General features: G+C 41.3%; 1 protein-coding gene across 2 annotated transcripts in view; it reads left to right on the top strand.

Moving 5' to 3' along the window:
• The window catches only part of si:dkey-150i13.2 (mitochondrial carnitine/acylcarnitine carrier protein), a 43,870-nt gene that overhangs the window by 13,274 nt on the left and 15,921 nt on the right, over nucleotides 1–14,675 (top strand). For both annotated transcript variants that reach the window (XM_061902862.1, XM_061902861.1), the window contains exons 2-4: nucleotides 3,808–3,900; nucleotides 4,028–4,155; nucleotides 12,393–12,483. In XM_061902862.1, the coding sequence (XP_061758846.1) occupies nucleotides 3,808–3,900; nucleotides 4,028–4,155; nucleotides 12,393–12,483 (312 nt within the window). The remainder of the gene's footprint in view (nucleotides 1–3,807; nucleotides 3,901–4,027; nucleotides 4,156–12,392; nucleotides 12,484–14,675) is intronic.

Here is a 14,675-nt window from a genome sequence, read left to right as displayed (position 1 = left end):
GGAATTTTTTAGAACTTGGAAAAATTATAGTTTGAATTTCCAGGATGAGTGGAATATGTTGAAGGTAGAATGGTTTGAGTCAGTTGAAAAATGTGAAAATGGTGGAAGTTTGAAAAATTGCCAATTCATTATGAATGGGAAAAATGTCCCAGAAAACCTAGAATTCTGGGAAATCTGGGAGTTTTTGGACTTTGTCAAGGGAAAGCCTGCGATTTCGGAATAGGCTGAACTGTTTGAAGTTGAGGGCCTTCACGGTGGCAGAGGGGTTAGTGCGTCTGCTTCACAATACGAAGGTCCTGCAGTCCTGGGTTCAAATCCAGGCTCGGGATCTTTCTGTGTGGAGTTTGCATGTTCTCCCCGTGAATGCGTGGGTTCCCTCCGGGTACTCCGGCTTCCTCCCACTTCCAAAGACATGCACCTGGGGATAGGTTGATTGGCAACACTAAATTGGCCCTGGTGTGTGAATGTGAGTGTGAATGTTGTCTGTCTATCTGTGTTGGCCCTGCGATGAGGTGGAGACTTGTCCAGGGTACACCCCGCCTTCCGCCCGATTGTAGCTGAGATAGGCGCCAGCGCCCCCCGCGATCCCAAAAGGGAATAAGCGGTAGAAAATGGATGGATGGATGTTTGAAGTTGGAACGTTTTGATTCGGATGAAAAAGCGCCAAAATCTGTAGAAGAAGAAAAAGAGGAAATAATTAAAATGAAATAAGATACAAATAGATTTAAGATTAAATAAATAAATAAACATAAAAACAATAAAAAAATGTATTATATGTATGTATGTATGTATGTATGACAAATCATTGTTTTTATTCGTTACTAGTTACAATTTCAGACTTTTGTCTATCTATTTATGCTTTTTTTGCTCTATATTTTCTTTATTTTCATGACTATTTACATTGTAGATTCCCACATCAAAACTATGAATGAACACATGTGGAGTTATGTCCTAAACAAAAAAATGTGAAATAACGGAAAACACATTTTATATTCGAATTTCTTCAAAATAGCCACCCTTGATCGGATTACTGTTTTGCACACTCTTGGCATTCTCTCGATGAGCTTCAAGATGTAGTCACCTGATATGGTTTTAATTTCACAGGTAGTGAAGCTCATAGAGAGAATGCCAAAAGTGTGCAAAGCAGTAGATAGATAGTACTTTATTGATTCCTTCAGGAGAGTTCCTTCAGGAAAATTGTAATTTTCAAAATTGTAAGTAATCAGAGCAAAGAGGGGTTATTTCAAGGAAATTAGAATATCAATCATGCTTTTAGTGATTTCACCTTTTTTTGAAGATTTAAAATCACACTAGGATTTAAGATCAGACACCGTTTTAGGTCAGGCGGATTTTAATGTGAAACCTGGATTTAGCATGACATCAAGATTAGACCTGGTTCCCCCATAATAGCAATGGACTGAAAATTAGACCTAGACTGCAACCCAAACATTACTATTCGATGTGGGTTTAAAATCACACTCAGGTCAGGATCTAATGTTACACCTCCAAACCTGGTTTTACCATCAAAACCTGTCTTTACTGTTAGACCTGGTTTGAAGATCAGGCCGAGCTTAAGGTCAGCTCTAAGAGATGGTAGTTTCTTTTTAACGTTTGACCCGGCCAAGTTAGGTTGAAGCTGGCTTCTTCCATATCAGACCTGCCTTAAAGGCCTACTGAAACCCACTACTACCGACCACGCAGTCTGATAGTTTATATATCAATGATGAAATATTAACATTGCAACACATGCCAATACGGCCTTTTTAGTTTACTAAATTACAATTTTAAATTTCCCGCGGAGTTTCTTGTTGAAAACGTCGCGGAATGATGACTCGTATGATGACGTGTGTTTGTGACGTTATTGGTTGAAGGGGACATATTAGCTCAGCACCACTTACGGCTAAAAGTCGTCTCTTTTCATCGCATAATTACACAGTAATCTGGACATCTGTGTTGCTGAATCTTTTGCAATTTGTTCAATTAATAATGGAGACTATAAAGAAGAATGCTGTTGGTGGAAAGCGGTGTATTGCAGCTGCCTTTAGCACCGAGACACTGCCGGTGTTTCTTTGTTTGTTGTACGTCAACCAGCATGTTTTTGGATGGGAAAATTGAGATGTATATCTTACCGGAGACATCAGTGGATTATGCGTCCTCCTGCAGTAGCTGTCAAAAAAGGCAGCTGTGAGCTCGGCTCCTCGGCTTCTCTCTGAGACACTGGCGTTTTCACCGCAGCCATCCGACTTTGAGGTATGTCTTTGCTATCTCACTAAAACAGTATTAAAACAATAAGCAGATAAGGGATCTTCCAGAATTATCCAAGTAAATGCGTCTAATTACATCTGAAATGCTCACACTGCCGCCGCCCGGAGCCGTGGCTTTTTATTTCATTTTATTATTTTATTTTTTTTCTCGTCCTTCACTCTCAATTTCCTCATCCATGAATCTTTCATCCTCGCTCAAATTAATGGGGAAATTGTCTCTTTCTCGGTCCGAATTGCTCTTACTGCTGGTGGCTCCCATTATAAACAATGTGAGGATGTGAGGAGCCCTCACACCGGTGACATCAGCACATACTTCCGGTAAAGGCAAGGCTTTTTTATTAGCGACCAAAAGTTGCGAACTTTATCATCGATGTTCTCTACTAAATCCTTTCAGCAAAAATATGACAATATCGCGAAATGATCAAGTATGACACATAGAATGGACATGCTATCCCCGTTTTAATAAGAAAATCTCATTTCAGTAGGCCTTTAAAAATCTTCTTGGGATTCAACTGAAATCCCAGTCAGAGCTTTCTTAGCACATAGGTCTAGTTTAATAGTATAAATAATACTACTAAAAAATGACTATCAGAATGGGGTTTAAAATCAGATTCGGGTCTGGATCTAGTGTTACATGTCCAAACATGGTTTTACCATCAAACCAGCCTTTGCTGTTAGACCTGGTTCGAGGATCAGACCGAGCTTAAGCCAAGGTCGGCTCTAAGAGATGCTGGCTTATTTTTAACGTTTGACCCGGCCGGGTTTTGGTTGAAGCTGCCTTCTTCCTTATCAGACCTGCCTTAAAGATCTTCTTGGGTTTAAACTGAAATCCCAGTCAGAGATTTCCTAGCACCTAGGCCTAGTTTAGTAGTATAAATACAGATAAACCTGGCTTTGCAGTCACACCACATTTGTTGAATTGGCTTTAAGATCAGGCCCCACCATGACACATGGATTTAAGCCCTGATCTAAGTTCTAGGTTTATACCTGGCATTATGTTAGACCAGAGTTTACAATTACAGCTGGCAATAATGTGAAACTTGGCTTGAGATCAGCCTTTTATAGAACGTTAGCCCTAAATTTTAGTATTTTGATTAGGCTAATTCCTTACAAATGACACTCCCACCATATTGAAAGGATATTATTAACATTGTTTTATTTACTTGAAGGCAGCACATCACTGCGGTTCTTTTCACAATGTATAACAGTTGATTATTGTCGTTAGTTATGATCATATTTATAAGCACCCTGTTTGTTTTGATGTACTGAAAGGGTAATTTTACAAATGTATACCTTTCGGGCAGCTGATACTGACTATTAAATTATGTTATTGGACACTTTGAAACACGTTTCAATATAGAAGTGAATTTAAAAGTATTTGGGTTCAGTTTATTTTTAAGTTTTATCATGATCAAATGAGTATTGAGAATTGTGGAAATTCATAGGTACCGGCCACTGAAATTCTGGTAAGCTGACAACCCTCGTCGATCCAGGTCAGAATAATCAAAAAAATTTGCAAAAAAACTGTGTTGTGTTTTGTCAGGTGAGGCTTCAGACTCAGCCCAAAGTCTCGTGCGCCCAGTATGTGGTCTACACGGGAACCTACGACTGCTTTCGCAAGACCGTCTCTAAAGAGGTGACTGCAATGATACGCAAAGTTGTCATGTCGTAGTTTCATGCGGTCAAAAGGACCAAATGTCCTTGGTGTGGTTGAAAGTAACAACATTTTATCTCTAATAATGTGTCTGTGTGTGTGTGATTAGGGACTCCTGGGCTTGTACAAAGGGATGGGCGCCCCGTTGGTGGGCGTGGCCCCCATGATGGCCATCAGCTTCTTCGGCTTCGGTTTGGGGAAACAGCTGCAGCAGACGGACTCTGGACACCCGCTAACGTTAGTAGAAGAGCACTCGCGCACTTGACCGGATGAAACTTTGAAACCAGGTCTCATTCTGTTGCCCGGTCTTAAAGTCAAGTGTACTTTATCTAAGTTTGATGACCCAGGTCTAAGACTTCAAAATTAGGTTCAGCCTAGAACTTCAGGATCAAATCCAGGTTCAACGTTTAAGTATCTGTCAGTTTAAAACAAGATCCGAACCCAGAAGCGAGAGCTAGTGTTTGAACCAAGGCAGATCACACACCAGGTTTGACATAATGCGAGGTCTAAACCTGGAAAGTTACTATAGCTCAGCTTTCGTTATGTTGCCTGATCCTATAGTCAAGTGTAACCGACTCTGTAATTATGACCTAAGTTACCTAAGACCTAAGATAAGGCAACAGAAGGAGAGCTGGTTTTAGAGTCGACCGACAGTAACTTTTCAGATTTAGATCTAGCACTATGTCAGGCCTGGTGTTTGATAAGCCTTGGTTCAAATACAAGGTCTAGCTTCTAGGTTCAAATCTGGTTTTAAGGTGACAGGTACTTTAACCTTAAATCCCGGATTCGAAATCAGTCCTAAATCTAAAGTTCTAGGCTCAGATCTAGCTTTGTAGTGTTAGACCTTGATTAAGGTTGTTTTGTAATCAAACTTAAACTTATGTGACTTAGGCCCCAGCATTTCACATGGACTTAAGCACTGAACTAAGTCCTAGGTTTAGGTCTGGCATCATGTCAGACCTGAGTTTACAATTACAGCGGATAAATCTGAGCTGACATTGCTTGACACGATAAGTAATGAATAATTTCACTTGTAGTCAGAGTGTTAAAAATAACGTTCAAAATATAAAACATCCTCATGCATTTTTAATCCATCCATCCGTTTTCTACCGCACCTGTTCAAGAAGTTGCGTTAATAGTAAGAAGTTATTTTTTTATTATTGGTTAGTGTGGGGCTTGCACTCCTGGATGTTCTTCAGACCACCAAGTACCGACATGAGAGCCTGTTTCAGGGTTACAATATTGTTACATTTTTCAATAAGTCTCTGTTTCTTTCCAGGAATTGTCTTTTTCTCTTTCGTTCACGCTCGCGCTCGGGCTCCAGCCCCAACCCAGTCTCTCCTCCTGGCTGCTGCTTATAACAGAGCGACAGATGATTATATAACAAGGCCCAGGTGGGCCACTACGCACCTGTCGCTGATTTCGAGGCCGATCCTGGCAACACCCCGCTTCACTGCAGGCCCGCAGGCCACGCCCCCATCCACAGTTAGCTCCAGAATAACAATGTTATTACAAAGAATAAGATACCTATTATACTCTAGAAATGTTGGTGTTACTTAAAAATGCATGTGTTTAGTTGTGTTCAGTGTTAAAAAAAATATTATATGGCACTTACGGAAATACATTTTAAAATATTTGGCTTCTTGGCTCTCTCAGCCAAAAAGGTTCCCGACCCCTGCCTTAGGACATGCTAAATCAAGCTTTCACATTAAAATCCGCCTGACTTAAAACCGTCTGATCTTAAATCCTAGTGTGATTTTTAAATCGTAATGGTCGGATTTTGATCTCCGGTTTAGCCTGATCTTGAATGGCAAACCTGTCAAAGTGACCTGGCGAGCTTCAGACACCAAGTGAATGTTTGAGTAGGTTGTTCCTCGAAAGTGACATCTAAATATAAACGTTTACATTCCCCTCCCCTCTACTGTCATTGGCTTGTGTGAGACAACGCCCCTCCACCTACCCACCACCTCAGGTTACCCCCACCTCCCACACCATCTTCCTATATGTCACAATGGCAGCTGGACTGAGGGTAAACACTTTGTCCTTCTTTTGTCCCCGTCTGCTTCTACAAACCCCAAAACTAGTGAAGTTGGCACGTTGTGTAAATCGTAAATAAAAACAAAATACATTGATTTGCAAATCCTTCTCAACTTATATTCAGTGGATTTCACTGCCAAGACAAGATATTTAACGTTCGAACTAGAAAACGTTACTTTTTCCAAATATGAGCTCATTTGGAATTTGATGCTTGCAACATGTTTAAAAAAAGCTGGCACAAGTGGCAAAAAAGTCAGAGAAAGTTGAAGAAAGCTCATCAAACACTTATTTGGAACATCCCACAGGTGGACGAGCTAATTGGGAACAGGTGGGTGCCATGAGTGGGTATAAAAGCAGCTTCCATTTAATACTCAGTCATTCACAAACAAGTATGGGGCGAGGGTCACCACTTTGTGAGCAAATGCGTGAGCAAATTGTCCAACAGTTTAAGAACATTTCACAATGAGCTATTGCAAGGAATTTAGGGACTTCACCATCTATGGCAGGGGTCGGGAACCTTTTCGGCTGAGAGAGCCATGAAAGGCAAATATTTTAAAATGTATTTCCGTGAGAGCCGTATAATATTTTGAACACTGAACACAACTGTCAGGTTCAAACCCTGATGACTGTCAAGCTTGGACTTGGACTTCGATTGTTTCTTCTTTGCAAAGGATAGTTGGGACGAGCCAGACGTGAATGTGAGTATATGTTGATTTATTACTAAACAAACAAAGTACAACAAAAGGCAAACAAAGGGCGCGCACGAGCGCGGAAAACAACTTGGCTAATTAAAAAACAAATTACTAGCACAAAGGCTGCAAACTATAAACGTGAAACACAAAAACTTGCACTGTGGCATAAATTACTAAACTTACATGGCGTGGAAAAAGCGAACAGCATCGGTATGGCATGAAGGAGTTGAGGGATAGGTAGGTGGGTGGTAATGTGGGAGGTTGTCAGACTGACTCTCTGGTAACTGTGGCTTAAATAATAACTGTGATCATTACTAACAGGTGTGAGGGCTGAGGACAGGGGCGTGACTTGAGGACAAGGTGAAAATCAATGAGTTGGCATGGAGACGAAAACAAACCAGGTCCAAAAAACAAAACATAACATGACCAAAACAAAACATGATCCATAGGCGTGACAATGACATCTATTAAACAGACAAGAAGCAAGGAATTAAACAGAGACAGGATTCAATTTAGCTCAATGAGGAAAAACCCATAGCCCTGTGCCCTTGTACAGTGTCGTCCCACGCTCTGACAAGATAATTCTACGCCTCCTCTTTTATTTGGACTTTCCCTGATTACAACAACTAAATGCGTGCATCTCTTATTCTTTTTAACAACAATGTTATTCTGAAGGTAACTAATAATAAATAAAATACTTTTGACCATTAATGCAACTTCTTGAACGATAGAAACAGATGGATGGATTAAAACGCATGAGAATGTTTTATATTTGGAACGTTATTTTTAACACTGTGATTACCAGTGGAATTATGTATTACTTATCGTCTTAAGCAACGTCAGCTAAGATTCATCTGACAGCCAGATGCGGTCATCAAAAGAGCCACATCTGGCTCGAAAGCCATAGGTTCCCTACCCCTGATCTATGGTCTGTAATATCATCAAAAGGTTCAGAGAATATGGAGAAATCACTGCAAGTAACATTGTATGCCCGTGATCTTGGATCTCTCAGGCGGTACTGCATCAAAAAGCGACATCAGTGTGTGAAAGATATCACTACATGGGCTCATGAACACTTCAGAAAACCACTGTCAGTAACTACAGTTTGTCGCTACATCTGTAAGTGCAAGTTAAAACTTTACTATGCAAAGCCAAAGCCGTTTATCAACAACACCCAGAAACGCTGCCGGCTTCGCTGGGCCCGAGCTCATCTAAGATGGACTGATGCAAAGTGGAAAAGTGTTCTGTGGTCTGACGAGTCCACATTTCAAATTTGCTTTTTGAAACTGTGGACGTTGTGTTCTCCGGAACAAAGAGGAAAAGAACCATGCAGATTGTTCTAGGCGCAAAGTTAAAAAAACAGCATCTGTGATGGTATGCTGCTGTATTAGTGCCCAAGGCATGGGTAACTTACACATCTGTGAAGGCACCATTCATGCTAAAAGGTACATACAGGTTTTGGAGCAACATATGTTGCCATGCAAGCAACGTTATCATGGACGCCCCTGCTTATTTCAGCAGAACAATGCCAAGCCACGTGTTACAACAGCGTGGCTTCATAGTAAAAGAGTGCGGGTACTACACTGGCCTGCTTTTAGTCCATACCTGTCTCCCATGGAAAATGTGTGGCGTAATATGAAGCCTAAAATACGACAACATAGACCCCGGACTGTTGAACAATTAAGCTGTACAGTACATTAAGCAAGAATGGGAAAGAATTCCATTTCAAAAGAATCAATCAATCAATCATGCATGATTGATTGATTGATTGAAACTTTTATTGATAGATTGCACAGTACAGTACATATTCCGTACAATTGAACACTAAATAGTAACACCCGAATAAGTTTTTCAACTTGTTTAAGTCGGGGTCCACGTTAATCAATTCATGGTACAAATATATACTATCAGCATAATACAGTCATCACACAAGTTAATCATCATAGTCTATACATTGAATTATTTACATTATTTACAATATGGGGGGTGGGATGAGGAGCTTTGGTTGATATCAGTCATCACAATTGCATCAACAGAGAAATGGACATTGAAACCGTGTAGGTCTTACTTGTAGGATATGTACAGCGAGAAGAGAACATAGTCAGAACAAGTATATACATTAGAAATACATTCGATTATTTACATTAGGTTATTTACAATCTGGGGAGATGGGATGTGAATGGAGGAGGGTATTAGTAAAGAGTTGAAGTTGCCTGGAGGTGTTGTGGGGCATGTACAGTAGATGGCAGTATTGTCCTGTTTAAGAGTGTCACAACATTGCTGTTTACGGCAGACAAACTGCTTTACGGTAGACGAAAACGTGACTGCTGTTGTTGAGTGTTGTTACCGCGCTGGGAGGAATTTAATGAAACTGCCTAACAAAAAACCCACATAAGAAACCAAGAACTTGCCTTCGATCATTATACAGTTATAACGTCATTGGGCAGACACGTTGTTTATATTGTGGGAAAGCGGACGTGAAAATGGGCTGTCCTCACTCAGGTCCGCATAGAGCTTGAGGGGGCGTGGCCTCCAGCTCCGCCTGAATTTCGGGAGATTTTCGGGAGAATATTTGTCCCGGGAGGTTTTCGGAAGAGGCGCTAAATTTCGGGAATCTCCCGGAAAATCTGGGAGGGTTGGCAAGTAAGGTTGTGATAGCAATGTCCTTGACCCAGCCACACCCAAAGAAATTGTAGGAGAACTCCCAGGGTGAAACAGACCTACACTGCCCCCTACTGTCAGTAGTTAGCTGTTGTTCAGAAATCTGTTGAGATCCTAGTGTCACCATTACCTCTCATTCACATGAATATTATTAAAAACAAACTATAAAAATACACAATGACAACTTTTTGTACGGTGTCACATAGACCTCCATGCTTTTCCAAGTTTCATCTGTCATGTCTTTAAGAAGAGAACCGGATAGTTCGACATGTCTTGGGAACGCGGCCGACAGTTAATCCTTGAGACCAAGCCTTTTTTGATTACTTATAAATAAAAATGTCATTGCATAGTTAGTTTTTTGGCTCAGGTCTGTACTAGTTTGCACTCCGTTTGCTGCACAGTCTCCCTGATGGTTCGGGGTGGTCCCCCACTTGATTAACTCTCGTTCAAAAGTAACTTGACTGGATACAACCTATTAGTCGCTATTTTTTTACATCAATTCAATATTATCTTTTGAGCAGTGATAGTTTTAAAGGAAAGAAAAGCTTCCATGGCAGCTTTGTGTTTCATATTAGAGTCAACATTGCAACTTTTTCTCGTTACAATTCACCTGCACTGCAAAAAGTGTTCAAAAACAAGGGAAAAAAATACAAAAATTAGGGGTATTTTAATTGAACTAAGCACAATTATTTGCCAATAGAACAAGAAAATTTGGCTTGTCAAGACTTTCCAAAACAAGTAAAATTAGCTAACTTCAATGAACCCCAAAACACCTTAAAATAAGTATATTCTCGCTAATAAGAAGTGCACTTTTCTTGGTAGAAAAAAAAGACCTTTTTTGCTCAATATGTTGAAAAATATTCTTAAATGAAGTAAATGCTAGTGCCTTTATCTTGACATAATGATATGCGCTCGACATGACATTTCTTGAAACCAGAAAACTTATACTAAAACTAGGTGTGTAACGTTACGTGTATTTGTATTGAACAGTTTTGGTACGGTAGTTTCCGTTCGGTTCGGAGGTGTACCGAACGAGTTTCCACACGGACATTTTAGGTAGCGCACCCCATGTTGTGTAAACAATGCAGAGCGAGGCACAACACAAGGCATGCTAGCAGCGACCAGGCTCGGACAACATGTAAAAGCCAGAGCTGGAAGACCCTCCTGCCTCATTAACATCTCCCGTTTGGGAAAACACTTTGGCTGCGCGGTGCGATACAACAATGGAGGACGGAGGTTTGCCGACATTTTTGAGCAGCAGTAGGGTGTGCTTCTGCCAACACGTCAAACATGCTAACCCCTTTTGAAGCGTCACCACCGCATTCAAGCAGCCTTTCCTTGGCGAGTCAGGCAGGGCTGAAGCAATAGTAAATGTTTTTATAGCAGCAGATTTAAGACCATCCATCCATCTCCTACCGCTTGTCCCGTCCGGGATCGCGGGGGGTTGCTGTATTGCATTAAAAACTAGATTTTGACCCACTTCTATGGTGGAAGAACAATGAGCCCATATATCCTCTTACTACCAAGTTAGCCAGGCTGGGGGGGGGGGGTTAATATCAGGCGGAGTTGACTTGAAACTGTTTAATGTTGCACTTTTTATATGTAGAAGAAAAGTTTTGTCATTTTATTTCATCTAAGCCACTGGTCCCCAACCACCGGGCCGCGGCACAAGAAAAACATTTTTTTTAATATTAAATCAACATAAAAAAAACAATATATACATTATATATATCAATAGAGCTCAATACAGTCTGCAGGGATACAGTCCGTAAGCACACATGATTGTATTTCTTTATGAAATCCCCAAGCCTTGACTGGTCCGCAGCTACAAAAATGTTGGGAACCACTGATCTGAGCAACAACATGAGGCAGTTTAATGTTGATTAACGTGGATCCCGACTTAAACAAGCTGAAAAACTGATTGGGGTGTTACCATTTAGTGGTCAATTGTACGGAATATGTACTGTACTGTGCAATCTACTAATAGAAGTCTCAATCAATCAGTCAATCAAAAAAAGCTCTTTATATGTAGAAAGGTTTTGTTAAGAAACCATTCTGAGCCTTATCTTATTTAGTTTTTATTTTATATATGTTGAGCACATAAACCCTGGCAATGGACCCTGTGTGTATATGTATGTTATGCCATTGTTTACAAATTTGGTAAATAAATAACCCAAAAATTTATATTTTGTTGTTTTCTTATTGTACCGAAAATGAACTGAACTGAGACCTCTAAACGGAGGTACGTACCGAACCGAAATTTTTGCGTACAGTTACACCCCTACTAAAAACTGATTTATTGTTGTTAATGGAAAGACAACAAGGAAACCGCTTGTTACTTTCGGGGTTTACTACCCGCTCAGGCAAATCATATGGTCTAAAAATGCATTTTCCCATCAATAACATGACATCATCGCGCCAACTGCGTGGTCTTTCAGTCAATTAGTGCGCATATATACAGCCTGGCCCCCGGCCAAATTTTTATTTAATTGTAATTTTGAAGAATATATCTGAATGTGCATGAACTATTTCTGTTCAAAATTGTTAGAAATGGTAAATGTTTGAATATTAACTGCCAGTTTATTGTACTGGGCCAACTGTACTACTTTTATGAGTACGCCTTTCTATTGTTTCATTGAAAATAAAAGAGCAAAGTCAATTTGGCTGTCATCTGTTTTAATTACAAGAGAAAATTGTGTCAAAGTCATGATTTTTTTTCACGCTTGAAATGAGAATTATTACTTTAAAAAAGCAGTTTTATGCTTGAGTGTTGATGACACAGCTTTGCAACAGTTGTTATTCTAGTTTCAAGCAGGTTTTACTCAATATAGGTCATCAAAGACTGAGATCATTTAGGACCAAAACCCTTAAAACAAGTAAAACACTAACATAAAATCTGCTTAGTGAGATTCATTATCTTATCAGACAGAAAATACGCAGATATCACCCTTATTTGAGATATCTAATCTTCCTTAGATTTCAGTTTTTGCATTGTGTTTATTGCTCTTTTTTTATGGTTTTCTTAACCAATCAGTGATTTATTCCAAAGGTGTTCTCGTTGTGACATTATTGTGTTGTGTTCAGGCATGCGCAAATATTCCTGTCGGGATGTCTGGCGGGGGTCTTCACCACAGTAATCGTGGCTCCTGGAGAGAGGATTAAATGCTTACTGCAGGTAAAGTCCTCTACAACCATACATCCAACTCTTCAGTTCTGTGGTTCCTTCTACGTTTCTCTCGTAAATTATCATCCGGTGACCATGGATGGGGTTGATAGTGCAGGTGGTCTTGGTTAATGAGTACACTTTAGAGTTGAGCGTAGTTACGTACACATGGCAACAATAAATGCAGCAAGGCCGAAAACTAATAAAGACACAAACTGAAGACAGGGTAGTCCAGGGGTCGGCAACCCAAAATTTTGAAAGAGCCGTATTGGACCAAAAATACAAAAACAAATCTGTCTGGAGCTGCAAAAAATGAAAAGCCATGTTACATACAGATAGTGTGTCATGAGATATACATTGAATTAGGAGGACTTAAAGCAGGGGTGTCAAACTCAAATACAGAGTGGGCCAAAATTTTCAACTGAACAAAGCCGCGGGCCAAGGTTGAAGAAATTAACCTTTTAATAGGGACCCAAACAAGTTTTGCATTAAATATTGAACAATCAAGGCTTATATAACTTTAGTGACATGCAAAATCCAGTTTCAAATAATAATAGTAATTAAAAAAATATCAATGGCATAGCAAATAAAATTTAAATACAAATTTTATGCCTTTTTTTCTATTTGCAATCTTCTGAGGTAAATATCACATTTTTTTCCACAGGCTAATAATACATTTGAAAATAAAATAACAATAATGAATGAACCAAACATTCAAGCCTTGAAGTAGCAAGAGAAAATGCATGAATAAAACGTCAATTATTGGTCAGTTTGCTGGAAGTTTCCTGGAAGAGTTAGTGCTGCAAGGGGTTCTGGGTATTTGTTCGGTTGGGTTACGGTGCGGATGTTCACCCGAAATGTGTTTGTCATTCTTGTTTGGTGTGGGTTCACAGTGTGGCGCATATTTGTAACAGTGTTAAAGGTGTTTATACGGTCACCCTCAGTGTGACCTGTATGGCTGTTGACCAAGTATGCCTTGCATTCACTTGTGCATGTCCATCCATCCATCCATCATCTTCCGCTTATCCGAGGTCGGGTCGCGGGGGCAGCAGCCTAAGCAGGGAAGCCCAGACTTCCCTATCTCCAGCCACTTCGTCTAGCTCTTCCCGGGGGATCCCGAGGCGTTCCCAGGCCAGCCGGGAGACATAGTCTTTCCAACGTGTCCTGGGTCTTCCCCGTGGCCTCCTACCAGCTGGACGTGCCCTAAACACATCCCTAGGGAGGCGTTCGGGTGGCATCCTGACCAGATGCCCGAACCACCTCATCTGGCTCCTCTCGATGTGGAGGAGCAGCGGCTTTACGTTGAGCTCCTCCCGGATGGCAGAGCTTCTCACCCTATCTCTAAGGGACAGCCCCGCCACCCGGCGGAGGAAACTCATTTCGGCCGCTTGTACCCGTGATCTTATCCTTTCGGTCATGACCCAAAGCTCATGACCATAGGTGAGGATGGGAACGTAGATCGACCGGTAAATTGAGAGCTTTGCCTTCCGGCTCAGCTCCTTCTTCACCACAACGGATCGATACAACGTCCGCATTACTGAAGACGCCGCACCGATCCGCCTGTCGATCTCACGATCCACTCTTCCCCCACTCGTGAACAAGACTCCTAGGTACTTGAACTCCTCCACTTGGGGCAGGGTCTCCTCCCCAACCCGGAGATGGCACTCCACCCTTTTCCGGGCGAGAACCATGGACTCGGACTTGGATGTGCTGATTCTCATTCCGGTCGCTTCACACTCGGCTGCGAACCGATCCAGTGAGAGCTGAAGATCCCGGCCAGATGAAGCCATCAGGACTACATCATCTGCAAAAAGCAGAGACCTAATCCCGTGGCCACCAAACCGGAACCCCTCAACGCCTTGACTGCGCCTAGAAATTCTGTCCATAAAAGTTATGAACAGAATCGGTGACAAAGGACAGCCTTGGCGGAGTCCAACCTTCACTGGAAACGTGTCCGACTTACTGCCAGCAATGCGGACCAAGCTCTGACACTGATCATACAGGGAGCGGACTGCCACAATAAGACATTCCGATACCCCATACTCTCTGAGCACTCCCCACAGGACTTCCCGAGGGACACGGTCGAAGGCCTTCTCCAAGTCCACAAAGCACATGTAGACTGGTTGGGCAAACTCCCATGCACCCTCAAGAACCCTGCCGAGAGTATAGAGCTGGTCCACAGTTCCACGACCAGGACGAAAACC

Source organism: Nerophis ophidion, linkage group LG06 (assembly GCF_033978795.1).
Source record: "Nerophis ophidion isolate RoL-2023_Sa linkage group LG06, RoL_Noph_v1.0, whole genome shotgun sequence".
NCBI classification, from domain to species: Eukaryota; Metazoa; Chordata; class Actinopteri; order Syngnathiformes; family Syngnathidae; genus Nerophis; species Nerophis ophidion.
This window is presented reverse-complemented; position numbering and strand designations above follow the sequence as displayed.